The 18,616-nt window shown below is 50.2% G+C and overlaps 1 protein-coding gene across 1 annotated transcript in view; it reads left to right on the plus strand.

The window, feature by feature from the left end:
- CACNA1I (calcium voltage-gated channel subunit alpha1 I) overlaps nucleotides 1-18,616 on the plus strand; it is a 111,780-nt gene that overhangs the window by 46,832 nt on the left and 46,332 nt on the right. Inside the window, exons 5-6 of the mRNA XM_052641077.1 lie at nucleotides 9,077-9,236; nucleotides 18,251-18,566. Coding sequence (XP_052497037.1) covers nucleotides 9,077-9,236; nucleotides 18,251-18,566 — 476 coding nt within the window. The remainder of the gene's footprint in view (nucleotides 1-9,076; nucleotides 9,237-18,250; nucleotides 18,567-18,616) is intronic.

Raw genomic sequence — 18,616 nt, forward strand, 5'->3', positions numbered from 1 at the left:
TGTGGGCTGGGGCCAAACAGGGAGGCCATTAGGGACCCCAGCCTGCAGGACGGTCTACAAACGCCCCTGTGTTTGTAGTGAGCACTGACTGCCTTGGGGAGGAGCCAAGGCCTCCCCTGGGGTGGAGGGCATGGTGCCGCAGACCCCTTGTGCGGGCATTGCTTCTCATCTCAGGAGTGGGCACTGAGGCCCCACCTCAGTCCACAGGCCCCTCCCCTCGGGCCTGGGGCCAGCAGCTGTGTCCTCGGCCACCTGGCCGTATGCTGCCTGGCCCGGCCTCCCGGGCACCCACTGTGCCTCTGATTAGTTGGCCCTGGCCGTGGCAGGAGCAGCACACAGCCTCTCCCAGCTGCTCAGCAGCCTCTGCTGACCTGGGCAGACCAGGGAGAGAGGGGAGCCCCAGGGCCAGCCGCTGCCTCGCTGCCCCTTGCCCCAGGCCTACTCCCTTCCTCCTGGCTGCGGGCTGGGCCCCTGGCAGAGGCTAGCACAAGCTCGGCTCTTTCTACTTGAGCTGCCCTGGCAGAGCGGCTGTGCTAATCTGGGCTGACAGCTCCTGTCTGCGGAGAGCACCCCAGACCTCCAGGGGAGAGGCCTGTCAGGAAGTGCACCCTCTTCGCCTCCTGGGCGCCCCACTGCCACCAGGGGCCCTAGTCTGGCTGATGCCCAGCTTTCTTTATGGCAGAGGGCCTGGTCCAGGGGCTCGCTGGAGAGAAGGGGGTGAAAAGGTTGAGCAGCTCCATCAGTTTGCCCACCTGTCATCGTCTCCCCCAGCTCCTGGCATTTAAAATTCCACCTAGAGGGACTTCCCTGGTGGTCCAGTGGTTAGGACTCCACGTTGCCTATGCAGGGGGAGCGGGGCTCGATTCCTGGTCTGGGAACTAACATCCTGCATACCTCACAGTGTGGCCAAAAAATGAAAACATAAAATGCCACCTACAAACTGTTTCTACCCTGATGCCACTCACGTGATGCTCCAGGCCATACTTCTCCCTCTGAACCCCAGACCCTGAGATCTGATTTCACAAAGGTATACACCAGGCACCCCCAATTCCACATATCCTCACAGACCTCCATCTCCACTGAGGGCTGCTGTGTGCCTCTGGGCTCAGGCCCCCAACCTTGGAGACGCCTCAGCTCCTCTGTTCCATTCACACCCACATCCTACCCCTGACTCAACCTTCGGAATGCCTCTAGAGCCCCGCCTCAACATCCCTCTCCACTGCCATGTCATCTGAACCCAGCCAGATGTGTGCTATCAGGATGGCAGGTGAGCGAGGGCTGGGCCAGGCCAGGTGGCCTGAAGTGGAGCAGGTAGACTGAAGGCCCGGTCCCCACCCTGGAGAGTCCCTGGAGAGTGCCCAATCCCAGCATCTGGCCTGGGCAACCTCAGCAGTGAGGGCACCGGGCAGGAGCCTGAGTCTCTCCTGGGCACCCCCCCGAAAGAAAGAAAGAAAGGAAGAAAGAAAGAAAGAAAGTGAAGTCACTCAGTCGTGTCTGACTCTTTGTGACCCCATTGACTGTAGCACACCAGGCTCCTCCATCCATGGAATTTTCCAGGCAAGAATACTGTAGTGGGTTGCCATTTCCTTCTTCAGGGGATCTTCCTGACTCAGGTATCAGACCACATGTCTTCCGCATTTCAGGCAGACACTTTACCATCTGAGCCACCAGGGAAGCCCCCAGGCACCCCCTTGAGGGATCCCTATTTCAGTCCCAGGAGAAGGCATGGGGTGCCCTCAGGAGGCACGACCACGTGGCTGCTGTCAGGCTCCTGGCCATGCAGCCCACAGGCCCAGCCCCCTTTCCAGATGCGTGTGCGGGTTCCAGGGTCACACAGGGGCGTTTGTAGACCATCCTGCAGGCTGGGGACCCTAATGGCCTCCCTGTTTGGCCCCAGCCCACACAGTCGTTTTCTTCCCAGCAGCCGGGAGACCACGTCTGTCTTCTATCTGTGACTCTCAGCGCCAGTCAAAGCTGGAGTCACACGCTCTCCTGCAGGCAGCCCTGTGCCCTCCCACCTTTGCCTGGCTCTTCCCTCTCCTGGAGAGCTCTCCCCGAAGTGGGCACACAGCTGCTCTGTGCGTCTTGGCAGGGTGGCCTTTCCCAGCCCCCGCTTTATGCCAACTGGGCCCCTAGCCCCAGCCTGGTCTTTCTGCAACCTACTTTTCGCTTTTGTAGCACTTACCACCCAACAAAGGAAGAAAGGTACTTGTTTATCATGCTTGCTGTTTCTTTGTCTCTATCTCGCTTGTTGTTTAGATGCTCAGTCGTGTCCAGTTCTTTTTGCGGCCCCATGGACGGTAGCCCACCGGGCTTCTCTGTCCATGGGATTTCCCAGGCGAGAATACTGGAGTGGGTTGCCATTTTCTTCTCCAGGGGATCTTCCTGGCCCCGGAATCAAATCCACGTTTTCTGCATTGCAGGCAGATGCTTTACCGATAAGTAACCGGGGAAGCCCCTGGCTCTTCCTACCCTTAACCTAGAATGTGTGCTTCACAAGGGCAAGGGTTTGATCTGTTTGTGTGTGTGTGTGTTTAAACTGATATATCCCCAGAGCTTAAAACAGTGCCTGGAATGTAGTTGGCCCTCACTCAACATTTGTAGAACGGATCCATCCACCCAGCCCATCACTCCTACATTCGTTCAGGCCCCCCCCCTCGGAAGGGTTACTCTGTACTGGGCCCCAGGCTGGACTGGGGGATGCAGAGCACCCCAGGTGGGCTTTTCACTCCTGGTTTCTGGGGAGAGAGGAGGGCAGAGCTGTGATGAAGGATGACAGTGTAATAAGTGGTGTGATGGAGGGCGGACAAGACTGTGACAGCTCATTGCAGGGGCACGAGCCCAGCCCTGGGATCCAGGAGAGGTGACCACACAGCAGAGGTCTGAAAACGGACGAGAGATGGCCTTCTGAGCATGTGCGAGGGCCCAGCAGTGACCCAGAACCTGAGCTTCCCAGGGGTTGGAAGTGGGTCAGTCTGGCTCCAGCATGGACCCCATCCTGCCTTGGCAAGTGAACTTGGCATTGCTCTCAGCAGTGCAATAGTAAAGGAACCCCCCTGGCAGAGAGTGGGGGGGGGGCGGTGAGTGGGGGGCAGGATGTGTGCACAGGTGGGGAGTGGGCGTGCTGGGCGTGTCTGCAGTCTGGTGGAGCAGCAGGTTCAGGCGTGGCCTGGAGGACAGAGGGGGACAGATTGGAGCCTGATGGTTGCGGGTCCTGCGATTGGGGGGTGGGAGAAGGATTTATACTTTCCCCATTGGAATGGGAGGCTTTGACTTTGGGGGCGCCCCCCACTGAGGTGTTCTGGCCTTGGGGTCTTCCTGAGGCTCGACAGGAACCACTGTCTTCTGTAGTTGAGGCCTCTGGGGCCCAGAGAGGGCCAGCTCTGCCTCAAGGCTGCCCAGCCAGATCTGGCCCCCAGATGTCCTGTCCTGAGTTGGTGCTCTGTTTGCTCATCAGAGAAAGGGCTACACTGGATGTTCTGAGGACTCTGGGGTCCTCTTCCATCTTAACTAGGGGAGCAGGGCCCCAAGCCACACTCGTGTGTCACCTGCAGCCTGCCCTCATTAAGGCCCACCTGGTCTCCATCCAAGGCTCAAGAGTCACAGAGACCAAAACCAGGTAATCTCATCCCGGGAGAGGAAAAGGGAGAGCCATAGGGAGTGAGAGGCAGGAAGCCTTCTGAGTATCTGGGGGTGAGAATCAGAGAAGGCTGCCTGGAGGAGGAGGCCTTGGCTGAAGAGAAGTGTGGAGGATGAGCAGAAAAGATAGTCTGAGGTAGATGGTGATAGGTCTTAAGAGCGGTCTCTACCTCTTTTTCTCTGCCTCTATTCTCTGTCTGCAGTTCTCTCTCTGTTTCACTTTATCTGTCTCTCCTGTAGCAGTTGCCAGGGGAATCAGGGGCATGGCGGAACCCTCCGACTTGCTTGAGCTAATTACTTGACTGTGGGCGTTGAAAGGAGGATTAGCTGGGTTCTCGTGAGGTCCTTCCTGGCTCCCTAATCCCGTGGCCCCTGTTCCCTGGCGCGGAAGCGATGAACTTGCTTTGAGTCCCTAATTAGCTAATTATGCCCTGGCTCTGTGGCCCTGGGACTCCCTGGGCCCCAGGGGGGCTGTGAAGTGAGCTGGGGTTCAGCTCAGCAGAGGGGAGGGAGGAGAGGAGGAGAGATCGGGCTGCCATTCAGGGAAGCCGGCGGCCAGGCAGGTTCTCAGGAGCCTTTCAGAATTTCAATGTCCTGGAGAACTGGGAAATGTAATTAATTGAGCAACAACAGCTGGGCCCGGGGGGAGCAGGCGGGAGCAGCCAGGCTGGGATGGCACAGAGCTGCCTCCTGCAGGCCTCTCTGAGCCCACCACTTCTCAGGGCCACCACCTGGCCCTCCATGCTTGCCTCCTGCCTCTGTCCTGTCCTCCAAGATTGTTCCATCGGCTTTAAAGCCCGGAGCTGGTCAAGGGCTCAGCCTGCTTAGAAACCTCCCAAGTGGCTGCCTAGCAGAGGCCCCCGGATGCCCTCTCTGGCTGGTCACTCCTCTGTGCCTTTGCCACCGCTCCTGTTATCCTGCAGGGCCCAGCTCGAGTCAGCCCCTCCAGCAATGCACCTAGAGCTCCCTTACTCCCCAGGCCTCGTCCCTTTCCCCAACACTGGGGTCCCCTGTCCCTCTGCTGGCAGACTGCAAACTCTGCAAGGGGTGAAAAATGGGATTTGGGATTTCCCATGAGCCCAGCACTGTGCCTAGTATGCTACGCAACAGTTCTTGTCTAAGTGTTTGATGAATGAATGAATGATGGGGCACCAGAAAGGCCTGTGACTGACTGACTTAACGTTTGGATGGATTGTAGGCTGACTGCTCTGAGTTCTCACTTCCCTCTTCTGCACACCCCCTGTTGTGGGGGCGGATGTGGAGGGAGTGGGATGCTGAGCCCTCACTCACCCTGGCTTGCTCTCAATTGGAGAGCAGGAGCTTGCAAGGGAGCCCCACTGCCTTTCCCAAGAGGAGGCTGACCTAGTTTTGTGGGGTGGGAGGATGGGGGTGAGCATTAATTACTGATTGGAAATCACTCCATACAGAGCTCGTGATGCAAATCCCAAATAATTACCTCGTTAATAACTACCTCAGCCATTGCCCCTGGAATAAATAAAAATCTGGACAGAGCCACTCTTCTTGTCACCATCCTTTCATCTTCCCCTCTCCAATATTCCACCCCCTCCCCATGACTTTGCACGTTGTTCATTCACAAGCAGTCATTCAATAAATGTTGAATGTAAATGGCTGAGACTCTGCTCTGGGCCAGGACCTGCTGGGTTTTGGGAGTACTGAGGTGACTCAGATAGACCCTGTCCCCAGGAACATATAGCCCAGTGGAAAAAACAGGAGAGTAAATGGATAATTATATGTTAGGGTTAGAAGATTAGATGTTGATGTAAATGGTGCCTCCAAGGTTGTGCAGTATGCAACCTGCACAACTGTACATGACAGCCTGTGCTAGGTCAGAGGTGCTAAGGTGGCCCAGAACAGAGGAGTGAGAGATAGGTTTAGAAGGGGTATGGGAAGTCACAGAGAGACTTCACAGAGAGAAGGCAGATCCTTAACTGAGCTATGGTGGCTGAATTAAGGTTTGCCAGGCACAAGAGAGGTGGAAGAGTGTTCTAGAAAGAGGGAATAGCATGAATAAAAAAAGCATGGAGGTGTGAAATCCCATGGTATCCTTGTGTGTGTGTGCTTGCTAAGTCACTTCAGTTGTATCCGACTCTGTGTGACCCTATGGACTGCAGGCTGCCAGGCTCCTTTTTCCATGGGATTCTCCAGGCGAGAACACTGGAGTAGATTGCCATGTCATCCTCCAGGGGATCTTCCCGACCCAGGGATCGAACCCGCATCTCTTACGTCTACTGTATTACCACTAGTGCCACCTGAGACCTAGGGTGCACACTGGGGACAGAGGGAGGGAGGGAGGAAGATGAGGCTAGAGAGGGTACGCAGGAATCACAGGATCTTGGGTGGTGTACACTCGAGGGTGACCCACTAGCTCTTGACACTCTTTGGAGCCACAGACACTTACGTGGACCTTTTTCCCAGAAAAATTCATGGCATCATACTTGGATATTTTACAGCAATTTCGTAAGGTTCAATGACCTCCTGTGATGAAAAGGAAAGTGAATGGCTCCCCAGACAGCCACTTTGCTTTTTTGCATTTCTTTTCCATGGGGATGGTCTTGATCCCTGTCTCCTGTACAATGTCACGAACCTCAGTCCATAGTTCATCAGGCACTCTATCAGATCTATTCCCTTAAATCTATTTCTCACTTCCACTGTATAAGTCCTCCTCTTGATGAAAGTAAAAGTGGAAAGTGAAAAAGTTGGCTTAAAGCTCAACATTCAGAAAACGAAGATCATGGCATCCGGTCCCATCACTTCAAGGCAAATAGATGGGGAAACAGTGGAAACAGTGTCAGACTTTATTTTTTTGGGCTCCAAAATCACTGCAGATGGTGACTGCAGCCATGAAATTAAAAGACGCTTGCTGCTTGGAAGGAAAGTTATGACCAACCTAGATAGCATATTGAAATGCAGAGACATTACTTGGCCAACAAAGGTCCGTCTAGTCAAGGCTATGGTTTTTCCTGTGGTCATGTATGGATGTGAGAGTTGGACTGTGAAGAAAGCTGAGCGCTGAAGACTTGATGCTTTTGAACTGTGGTGTTGGAGAAGACTCTTGAGAGTCCCTTGGACTGCAAGGAGATCCAACCAGTCCATGCTGAAGGAGATCAGCCCTGGGTGTTCTTTGGAAGGAATGATGCTGAAGCTGAAACTCCAGTACTTTGGTCACCTCATGCGAGGAGTTGACTCATTGGAAAAGACTCTGATGCTGGGAGGGATTGGGGGCAGAAGGGGATGACAGAGGATGAGATGGCTGGATGACATCACTGACTCGATGGACGTGAGTCTGAGTGAACTCCGGGAGTTGGTGATGGACTGGGAGGCCTGGCGTGCTGCGATTCATGGGGTTGCAAAGAGTCAGACACGACTGAGCGACTAAACTGAACTGAATGACCTTCTGTAGTCCCAGAGACCTCCGCCACCTGCCAGGGATCCACAAACCCTGGTAGCTGATGAGAATGCCATCTGTTTGTACACATAGTGGTGACATGCCCACATTTGTGTTCTAGAGTGGCTGTTACCAGGAATTGCCCCCTCTCTGTCCTGGGCTCTGCTTTCCCTGGGCTGGCTTCAACCCCAGACAGGCACTATCCCTGGGAAGCAAGATGGCCCCACCAACTCCCAGCTTCACTCCTCCCAACTTGTAATCTCTGCAGCAAGAGAGCAACTCTTTTCCTGTAGTTCCATCAGAAGTCTCATTGCCAACTCTCATTGGTCCTAGATAGAGTCACATGCTCATCCTGGACCAACCACGGAGGCTAGGGAAACAGACTATGCTGATTGGCCAAGTCTGGGTCGTGTGATCTACATGTCATGTGATCTCCCACGCAAACCATGGAACTGGAATGGAAGAGTGATGCTGTGTTCAGAGGACTGGGGAATAGGGGCCGGGCAAAGCCACAGAGGTGGCCCACCTGTCTGGGGCATGCATTCCTGTGGATTCTCCAGTGACTGGGGTGGCTGGATCTTCTTGAGGAGTCAGGAGGGAGTGGGTGACATGCAGACTGTTACCGAAGCCATGACCGTGGCTGACATCACCCAGACTTGAGAGAGCAGGTGCTTTTCACAGCTGGGGGACGGAGCCCATGGGGAGAGAGGGCCTGGAGGGTGCAGATGGGTCAGCCCAGGCCGGCGGGGCAGAAGGGAAGGGTGGGGAGACAGACGTGAAGAGCGGTAAGTGTGTGGAGTGGTGCCGAAAGCTGAGCCTGTTCTCCACTTCCTCTGTGGGGTGGAAGCCCCAGAGTTTGCTGAGACTTGGGTGTGGGCCCTGAGCTGGGGAATCTTTGTAGCGTGGCTGCTGTCTTCTTGGGCCCCTCTGCTGAGGGGTCTTATCCTCCATGAGGGGCAGGGACTGGTTCAAAGTCCCACAGGTCCCAGAGGCCAGCAGCGTGAGGATTTGAACCCTGTTCTCTCTTCATCAGGGGCTATGTGCGTTCCACAGGCTTTCCCTACCTGCAGAGTTTTGGGATGTCATACCTCCCCAGAAAGTGACTGACATGTTCTGTTCCCCTCTCCATGCCTGCCTGAAGCCCCATTCAGGTTACCCCATCACCCTCCCTGGGGATGTCTATCTCCTCTCTCATTTCCCCATTTTCTCCTCTTGTTGCCTCTGGCTTGGCTTGTTCATTGTAGCTATTTCTAAGGAAAAGAAAAGTCCTCTTCCTCTGGCATCAGGCCAGGTCTGGGTACCTTGGCTGGCCAAGGTTCTTCTCTAGGTGGTTCTGAGAACTCTTCCTGATTTCATCATGCAGTGGGGGTGGGTCAGCAGGATGGTTTTGGTTGGTACTGATGTGTCCTGGCATGGTCAGGGGACCACTGACTGTCCCAGAGATCAAGGACACTCAGGACACAAGTGCCCGTCCTGGGTGGGTGCTGGGCATAGGGAGATGAGCTAACCTCAGTCCCAGACCTCCAGGTACTTGGGGGCTATGGAGAGTGCTAACTTGGTGTCAGGACACCTGGTTTAAATCCAGACCCTGCTGCTTCCTACCTGTGTGAACTTGGGCAAGTAGCTTCAGTTCTACGAACCTCCAGTTGCCTTTTCTATAAAATAGGGATAATATTACCACCCTCATAGAGTTGCCATGGAGACTGAAGAGCTCGTATTTGTGCATTACCCCGAAAAGCATTTGGCACGTTGAAAGTACTCCGTAGATATCTGCTTATTCACTCATGATCTAGTGGAAGTATAGCGGGATGCAGAGCCATTTTCATGGCTTCTGGGAGAAGGGGCAAGCACCAAGGAGGTCTGTCTGGGGGCCACTGAGCAGGTTGAGGGCAGTAAGGAGTCCCTGCCCACATGTCCCACCTCTCCTCTCACCACCCCCTCTCTGTTCCTCTAACCCAGCTCTCTGTGTCTCCTCTCTGGGCCCTCTGCCCCTGTCTGCCAATCCAATCCCTCCACCCTTCCCTCTCCCAGGTATGCGGATCCTGGTGAACCTGCTCCTGGACACACTGCCCATGCTGGGGAATGTCCTCCTGCTTTGCTTCTTTGTCTTCTTCATCTTTGGCATCATCGGCGTGCAGCTCTGGGCCGGCCTGCTTCGCAACCGCTGCTTCCTGGAGGAGAACTTCACCATGTGAGTGCAGCGCCCCATCCCCTGCCCTGGGACTCCTGGCCAGCTTTACCTGGGGTGTTGTTCATGCAGAATGTTTCCAGGCTAGGAAGGTCTCCCCATTGAGCACCTGGTCTCAATCCTTACTCCCGGTGGAGCAGAGAGATTAAGGGATGTGCCCAGGTGAGTTGGTGGTAGGTCTCCCATGAATGGTTGGACACCAAAATGAGCTCAGAAGGTCTCTGAGCCCTCCAAACTGTTATCACAAAGTCCCAGTCCAAGGCAGGCCCTTAGACGCTAATTTAGCTCCTACTGACTCTTACTTAACACATAGTTTTAACTTACTGGGTGAAAGTGAAAGTGTTAGTCGCTCAGTCGTGTCCGACTCTTTGCAGCCCTATAGTCTGTAGTCTGCCAGGCTCCTCTGTCTATGGGATTTCTCAGGCAAGAATACTGGAGCAGGTTGCCATTCCCTTCTCCAGGGATGTAACCCGGGTCTCCTGCATTATGGACAGATTCTGAGCCACCAGGGAAGCAGGAAGCAACTTACTTGGTAGTTGGGACCCGAAGAGTGGAAGCAGCGAACCAGAAGGAGGTTGGGTAGGAGGGGAAGACCCAAGCAGAAGTGATGACAGCAAGGGAAAACAAGATAGAAAACCTCAAAAGCAGACATGAAACCTGGCTGTCTAATTACAGCACAGACATTCCACTCGGTGACTCTGAGTCATCACGGAAAGGTCAGCTTGCATTTAGCCCACATGTGTCTAAAAGCAGTGGGGGTGGACAGCTCCCTAGAGAGAGGCTTGTCCAAAGCTATGTAAACAGAAATTGAGCTGTGGCTCTTGGAGAAGTTGGGTTGAGTCGTCGGAGAAACTGGACATCTGTAGCATCTCAGTGAGGAGGGGTAGGCAGCGCCTTTGAGTACACATACATGGCCATATGTAGTTGGACATGACTAAACTTTCATTTCGTTTCACTAATATGCATTAGTGCACTCCTGCTGTGTCCAGGCCGCAGGGACAGAGGTAGGAAAGCATTTTCATTCATTCTGTGACTTGACATGCTCACCGAAGCAGCGGCACTTGCCCAGCTCAGGGGAGCATGCAGCAGAAGGTGGAGTTCCAGCCCTTGGGGATCGAAGGGTGCAGGGACATGGGGACACTGCACAGGCATGGGCGGGGCCTCCCTGTCCGCCTGACTGCTGGTTGTGGGGATGGAGCTACGCTGGAGAGCCAGGGGGAAGCCTGGGGAAAGAACTGGCTCCCTCTGCAGCACTGTGGGGGCAGATCAGGGGCAGGGCACCCTTGTGGGTCAGGGCCCTGTGTGGGGGAGGGGAGCACGCAGTGTCAGTCATTTGTAAGGGGCGGGCCCTACTTCTCCCCGTCTGGCCTGCACAGATGGAGACGGGCAGGTGTGAGCTCTCAGCTTTGGGGGTTCAGGTCACATCCAGGCCCCTCTGTCCCCCATGGATCTTTTCCTAGTTCATCCCAAGGTGGCCCCCTCTCATTAACCCAGCTCAACCCCAGTGTCGCCTCCTCCGGGAGGCCTTCCCTCACCACCTCTTTCCCCCAGACATTATCCTGCTTGATTTTCTTGGCACTGTCTTTGTCTGAACCTGTCTCACTTGTGAGTTTATCTTCTGGGTTGTTGGGCACCTCTAGTCCAGTTTATTGACTTGGTTAACAAGGATGACACGCTCCTGTGTGACACGGGTGGTGGCGGTGGTGCTTGACTTTTGACCCCATGTGGAGACCCGGAAACAGGCTGAGAGAGGAGAACCTTGCTCCAGGACCTCCAAAGCCTACCGTGACCACCCCCCAGTGAGCGTGCACAGAGCATGCCCCAGGCACACAGGCCCCAGGGAGACCCCAGATGGTCAGAGGCAGGGTTCTTGATGAGCAAAGGGGATGCCACCCAGCTAGGAAGTGGTGGGGCTCCGTCTCATGTCCTCTGCAAAGCATCTGCTCCCTGCTGGCAGATTCTGTCTAGGCATTAATGCACACGCACGACTATTTACACCCCAGACAGGTTTTAAAAATGGGAATTGCTTAGGCAATGTGTCTTGAGTGTGTCTTACATCAGTGTTTCTTATTCCACAAATGAACCACAGTTCAGGATGCCAGCTTCTCTTGATGGACTTTGTGTGGTTACCAGGTATTTGCTTTTATGTGGAAGCCTGCAGGGAGCATCGTGTATGCTTGCCATCTTTGTATGCCCTTGTGTGATCAATGCCTAGACTCGTAATTGCTAGTCGAAGCGTAAGGCACACCTCTGAGATACTGTGGGTTCGGTTCCAGACCACGGAAACAAAGTGAGTCATACGATTTTTTTGGTTTCCCAGTGCATGTTAAGTTATGTTTACACCATCCTGTGGTCTGGTTTTTTTTTTTTTTTTTTTTTTTAATATTTCTTTTTATTTATGTGGCTGCCCCAGGTCTTAGTTGCAGTACTCGGAATCTTCGATCTTGGTTGCGGCATGTGAAATCTTTAGTTTCAGCACGCAAATTCTTAGTTGCAGCATGAGGGACCTACTTCCCTAACCAGGGATTGAACTGAGGCCCCCTGCATTGGGAGTGTGAACCACCAGGCAAGTCGTCTGGAGTCTGTTAATTGTGCAATAGTATATAAAAAAGAACATGCCCCAACTGAAAATATTTTATTGCCAAAAAATGCTAGCCATCTCTGCTGAGCCTTCAGTGACTCATAGTAGTAATAACAAAGCTCATTGATTCCAGATCACCATAACAGACGTAATAATAATGAAAGCTTGAAATAGTGCAAGAATTACCAAAATACGACACAGAGACACAAAATGAGCAGATGCTGTGGGAACAGTGGTGTTGATAGGCTTGTTTGAGGCAGGGTTGCCACAAACTTTCACTTTGTAAGAAGGGTAATAAAGCAAAGCTTAATAAAAGTGGAGCAGATGCTCTGGTGGTCCAGTGGCTAAGACTCCACATGCCCAATGCAGAGGGCCCGGGGTTTGATCTCCAGTCAAGGAACTAAATTCCACATGCCGCAAGTAAGTTTGCACACGCCCCAGCTAAAAAGATCCACAGGCCACAACTAAGATCCAAGATCCCACGTGCTGCACCTAAGACCCAATGCAGCCAAATAAATAAGTAAATACATAATAAAAAATAAATAAAATGAGGTATGCCCTGTGTCCATTTTTAAAAATTTTATTTATTTTTAAATTGAAGGATAATTAGTTTAGAGAATTGTGTTGATTTCTGCCAAATATCAACATAAACCAGCCATAGATATACGTATGTCCCCCTCGCTCTTGAACCTCTGTGTCCATTTTTTTATTTGCCTTTTTTGGTTAAGGTATAAATTACACTCAGCGCCAGGCACAGGTATTAGGTGCTGTGGGGGGCGGGGTGCTCAGTGAGGTTTTCCCTGGATTAAGCACCGGTGTCAGTCTACCCTGAGAAATTCACAGTGCCCAGCAGGGCTCTATCCTGCCCCTTCCTCGTCACCCTCCTCGCCGCGATGTAGCCGCTGTTCTGATCTCTTATCACCACGGAATCCCTTTGCCTGTTTCTGAGGTTTCTTCAGATGAAATCATATAGGCAGTTGCCTTCTGTGTCTGCATCTCTGGCTCATGGTCCTGTGTCTGTGAGGCTCATCCACGTTGCTGCATGTATCCGTAGCTCCTTCTTTTTTGCTGCGAGGCTCCCGCTGACTGAATACACCTCGGCATGTTGTGTTTTTCCGTTCTCCTGTGGATGTGGGTGGTTTCTGGTTCTTTGGTTCAATGACTCATGAATATTCTTGCCCATGTCTTTGGGTGGATATGGCCGTTCCTTCTTTTGGGTAAATTCCCAGGAGTAGAATTGCCAGGTGAAGGGAGTGCCTGTGTTTACTGGCTTGTAAATTTTGTCAAACCGTTTTCCAGGATGGTTGCACTGAATGTTCGCTAGCAAAGTCTAAGGAGTTCCAGTTGCCCCACATTCTGTAGCAATGTTTGGAACTGTCAGTCCTTTAATTTTTACTATTCTAGTGAGAGTGCAGTGGCGCCTTCTTGTGGTTTTAATTTGCATCTTAATTTGAATTTTCCTGATGGCTAGTGGTGATAGGCACTTTTCTGTTTGTTGATAAGCCATCAGTATATCTTCATGTGAAGTGCCTGTATGGTTTTTGCCATCTTAAAATTGAATTGCCTTTATTTTTCTTATAAATTTGTAGCAGTTCTTTATATTCTGGATTTGAGTCCTTCAGTGGATATATATATATTTATGTCCTATATCATATATTTGATTCCAGTTTGAATTTTATGTTTTCACTCTTTTCTCCCCCTTTAAAATTTTTTTTAATTTTGTTTTTTCTTTTTCCGTTTTTTATTTCTTTTTAAAGGTTTTTTGTACTTCTGTATTTTTTCTTTTCTAATCTTCTTTTTGTCTTTTTGCAGTTTTCACTTTCTTAATGGTATCATTTGATTGATAAACAGAAGCTCCCCAGTATTATCAATTACTTTTCTAGTGTTATTTTTTGTATCCAGTTTAAGAAATCTTTTTCTAACCCAAGGTTATGAACTATCCTCCAGTGTTTTCTTTTAGAAGCTTTCTTGTTTGTATCTTTCACATTTAGGTCTGTATTCCATTTCAAATAATTTTTAGTATGGCATGTGGTTGGGGTCAAGATTCATTTTTCATGGGGATGACCAGTTGTCCCAGCACTGCTGCTGGAGAAGTCCATCCTTTCTCCACTGAACTGTCAGAGTGCCTTTATTACCACCGGGGGACCATATGTATTGGGGTTCTATGTCTACATGCTAATTGTTGATGGATGTTGCCAGAGTACCCTCTAGAAAGGTTGTGTCAATTATACTCCCACTGCTAGTGTATGAGCATGTCTGTTTACACTCACCCTTCCCCACACTCAATGTTATCAACCCTGAAATGTTTGCTATTTGGATGGATGTAAAATGATCTCACTGTAATTTTTGTTCGCTTATTCCGGTTATTAGTGAGGTGAGCATCTCTTCCTGTACGTTGGTCATTTTGATTTCTTCTGTGAACTTTCCATTCTTTTGTCCTTTCCTTCCCTAGTGGATTCTTTTTCTTATTGAGTTATAAGAGATTTTAATATGTTTTAGATGGTTATATTGTACCTGTTTTACGTGTTTCAAATACTTTATCACAGGGGATGGCAAACTCTGGCCTGTTTTTGTGAATAAAGTTTCATTGGAACACAGCCATGCCCACTTGTTTATCCGTTTTCTGTGATGGTTTTCATGTTACAGTGGCAGAGTTGCGTGGGTGGGACAGAGACCATGTGGTTTGCATAAAGGAAAAAAAACTTGCTATTTGGCTCTTTATGGAAAAAGTTTGCCTCAGTTCAGTTCAGTTCAGTCACTCAGTCGTGTCTGACTCTTTGCTACCCCATGAATTGCAGCACGCCAGGCCTCCCAGTCCATCACCAACTCCCAGAGTTCACTCAGACTCACGTCCATCAAGTCAGTGATGCCATCTAGCCATCTCATCCTCTGCTGTCCCCTTCTCCTCCTGCCCCCAATCTCTCACAGCATCAGAGTCTCTTCCAGTGAGTCAACCCTTCGCATGAGGCGGCCAGAGTACTGGAGTCTCAGCTTTAGCATCATTCCTTCAAAAGAAATCCCAGGGCTGATCTCCTTCAGAATGGACTGGTTGGATCTCCTTGCAGTCCAAGGGACTCTCAAGAGTCTTCTCCAACACCACAGTTCAAAAGCATCAAGTCTCCGGCACTCAGCCTTCTTCACAGTCCAACTCTCACATCCATACATGACCACAGGAAAAACCATAGCCTTGACTAGATGGACCTGTCGGCAAAGTAGTCTCTGCTTTTGAATATACTACCTAGGTTGGTCATAACTTTTCTTCTAAGGAGTAAGCGTCTTTTAATTTCATGGCTGCAATCACCATCTGCAGTGATTTTGGAGCACAAAAAAATAAAGTCTGACACTGTTTCCACTGTTTCCCCATCTATTTGCCATGAAGTGATGGGACCCGGTGCCATGATCTTCGTTTTCTGGATGTTGAGCTTTAGGCCAACTTTTTCACTCTCCACTTTCACTTTCATCAAGGGGCTTTTTAGTTCCTCTTCACTTTCTGCCATAAGGGTGGGTGGTGTCATCTGCACATCTGAGGTTATTGATATTTCTCCCGGCAATCTTGATTCCAGCTAGTATTTCTTCCAGTCCAGCGTTTCTCATGATGTACTCTACAGATAAGTTAAATAAGCAGGGTGACAATATACAGCCTTGACGTACTCCTTTTCCTATTTGGAGCCAGCCTGTTGTTCCATGTCCACTTCTAACTGTTGCTTCCTGACCTGCATATAAGTTTCTCAAGAGGCAGGTCAGGTGGTCTGGTATTCCCATCTCTTTCAGAATTTTCCACAGTTTCTTGTGATCCACACAGTCAAAGGCTTTGGCATAGTCAATAAAGCAGAAATAGATGTTTTTTCTGGAACTCTCTTGCTTTTTCGATGATCCAGAGGATGTTGGCAATTTGATCTCTGGTTCCTCTGCCTTTTCTAAAACCAGCTTGAACATCTGGAAGTTCACGGTTCACGTATTGCTGAAGTCTGGCTTGGAGAATTTTGAGCATTACTTTACTAGCATGTGAGATGAGTGCAATTGTGCAGTAGTTTGAGCATTCTTTGGCATTGCCTTTCTTTGGAATTGGAATGAAAACTGACCTTTTCCAGTCCTGTGGCCACTGCTGAGTTTTCCAAACTTGCTGGCATATTGAGTGCAGCACTTTCACAGCATCATCTTTCAGGATTTGAAACAGCTCAACTGGAATTCCATCATCTCCACCAGCTTTGTTCGTAGCGATGCTTTCCAAGGCCTACTTGACTTCACATTCCAGGATGTCTGGCTCTAGGTGAGTGATCACACCATCATGATTATCTCGGTTGTGAAGATCTTTTTTGTACAGTTCTTCTGTGTATTCTTGCCACCTCTTCTTAATATCTTCTGCTTCTGTTAGGTCCAGACCATTTCTGTCCTTTATCGAGCCCATCTTTGCATGAAATGTTCCCTTGGTATCTCTAATTTTCTTGAAGAGATCTCTAGTCTTTCCCATTTTGTTCTTTTCCTCTATTTCTTTGCATTGATCGCTGAAGAAGGCTTTCTTATCTCTTCTTGCTATTCTCTGGAACTCTGCATTCAGATGCTTATATCTTTCCTTTCTCCTTTGCTTTTCACCTCTCTTCTTTACACAGCTATTTGTAAGGCCTCCCTAGACAGCCATTTTGCTTTTTTGCGTTTCTTTTCCATGGGGATGGTCTTGATCCCTGTCTCCTGTACAATGTCACGAACCTCATTCCATAGTTCATCAGGCACTCTATCTATCAGATCTAGGCCCTTAAATCTATTCCTCACTTCCATTGTATAATCATAAGGGATTTGATTTAGGTCATACCTGAATGGTCTAGCGGTTTTCCCTACTTTCTTCAATTTAAGTCTGAATTTGGCAATAAGGAGTTCATGATCTGAGCCACAGTCAGCTCCTGGTCTTGTTCTTGTTGACTGTATAGAGCTTCTCCATCTTTGGCTGCAAAGAATATAATCAATCTGATTTCGGTGTTGACCATCTAGTGATGTCCATGTGTAGAGTCTTCTCTTGTGTTGTTGGAAGAGGGTGTTTGCTATGACCAGTGCATTTTCTTGGCAAAACTCTATTAGTCTTTGCCCTGCTTCATTCTGTATTCCAAGGCCAAATTTGCCTGTTACTCCAGGTGTTTCTTGACTTCCTACTTTTGCATTCCAGTCCCCTATAATGAAAGTTTGCCTACTTCTGCTTTATTGCAATTTGTTGTTTGTATACTATTGTTTGTCTCAGAAATTTTTTATACACTCAATCTTGCCAACCTTTTTCTTTATAGATTTTGGATTTTATGTATCTTGTATAAGAAGGTCTTACCTATCCTGAGTTAACAAAAATACCTCATATGTTCTTGTAAAGTTTTTGTGGTTATTTTTGTTGCACTTATGCTTTTTTATTCACCAGGATTTTATTATTTAAAATTTTATGATATATTTTTCTTAGCCTAGTATGTCCAAAATATTATTTTCAGTGTGCGATCAATATAAACAATTGAGGAGCTAATAGACATTCTTTTTTCCATTCAATACCATGTCTTGCATAAGTTTACTTTTGTATATGGTGTGAGGTAGGGGTCTAACTTTATTGTTTCCCAAATGGATAGCAGATGTCTTAACACCATTTATGGCCCAGTCCTTCTGTTCTCCATGGATCTGAAAAGGCTTCTCTATAATATACCAAGTTCCCTTTTATACCTGGGTTTGTACCTGTGTTCTGAGGTGCTCCACAAATCTTTCTGTTCCTGTGCAATACCACACTGTTATTGTGACCTCTTGTAGGGCTATACTCCACTCACCTTTATTCTTTTAAAAAATTGTCTAGACTAGTCTCCCATTTATATAAACCTAGAACCACGTGGCCAGGTTTCATAGACAAAAGCATGTTGGAATTTCGATTGGGATTGCCATGAGTCACAGATTAGCTCCACAGGATGGGCAGGGTGGGGATCGCCATCTCTGTTTTACAGATGAAGAAATTGAGATCCAGAGAGGGGAATTGACCAGCCCAAGGTCACATAGACGGGACAGGGTGGAACAGGAAGGTATCTTACCTTGATTCGTTGAACCAGTAAAATTCAGCATTTGTATACTGAGCACCTGATCTGTGCCGACCAGACAGTGTGCAGGCACTAAGGGTGCTGAGTCCCAGTCCTCACCCTGAAAGAGCTCCAGGCTCCCAGGGGAGTTGGGTGCACTTTCCCCAAGAGCAATAATGGGAGTTTGTGCAGGGCCTCAGGCTCCCTGAGGAGGGGGGACCCTGGAACGTCCCTCAGTGAGTAGGTGGGAGTTTTTGTGACGATGCCAGAGGTGGAGAAAGGTGTCCCGGGTGGCGGGAACAGCACGTATGAAGGCCTTGAAGCGATAATGGCTGGTGGTTCCAGTCCTGTCGTGCCGCGTGGCGGTGACCCCTCCCCTTCTCTCTGCTGCACCATCACCTGTGCAGACAAGGGGACGTGGCTCTGCCCCCCTACTACCAGCCGGAGGAGGACGACGAGATGCCCTTCATCTGCTCCCTGTCGGGGGACAACGGCATCATGGGCTGCCACGAGATCCCTCCGCTCAAGGAGCAGGGCCGCGAGTGCTGCCTGTCCAAGGACGACGTCTACGACTTCGGGGCGGGCCGCCAGGACCTCAACGCCAGTGGGCTCTGTGTCAACTGGAACCGCTACTACAACGTGTGCCGCACGGGCAGCGCCAACCCCCACAAGGGCGCCATCAACTTTGACAACATCGGCTATGCCTGGATAGTCATTTTCCAGGTGAGGCCCTCGGGCTTGGCACCGGCCCCTGTGCTGGGGGCTGGGGGTGG

This window comes from Budorcas taxicolor, chromosome 5 (genome assembly GCF_023091745.1).
Source record: "Budorcas taxicolor isolate Tak-1 chromosome 5, Takin1.1, whole genome shotgun sequence".
Taxonomy (NCBI): domain Eukaryota; kingdom Metazoa; phylum Chordata; class Mammalia; order Artiodactyla; family Bovidae; genus Budorcas; species Budorcas taxicolor.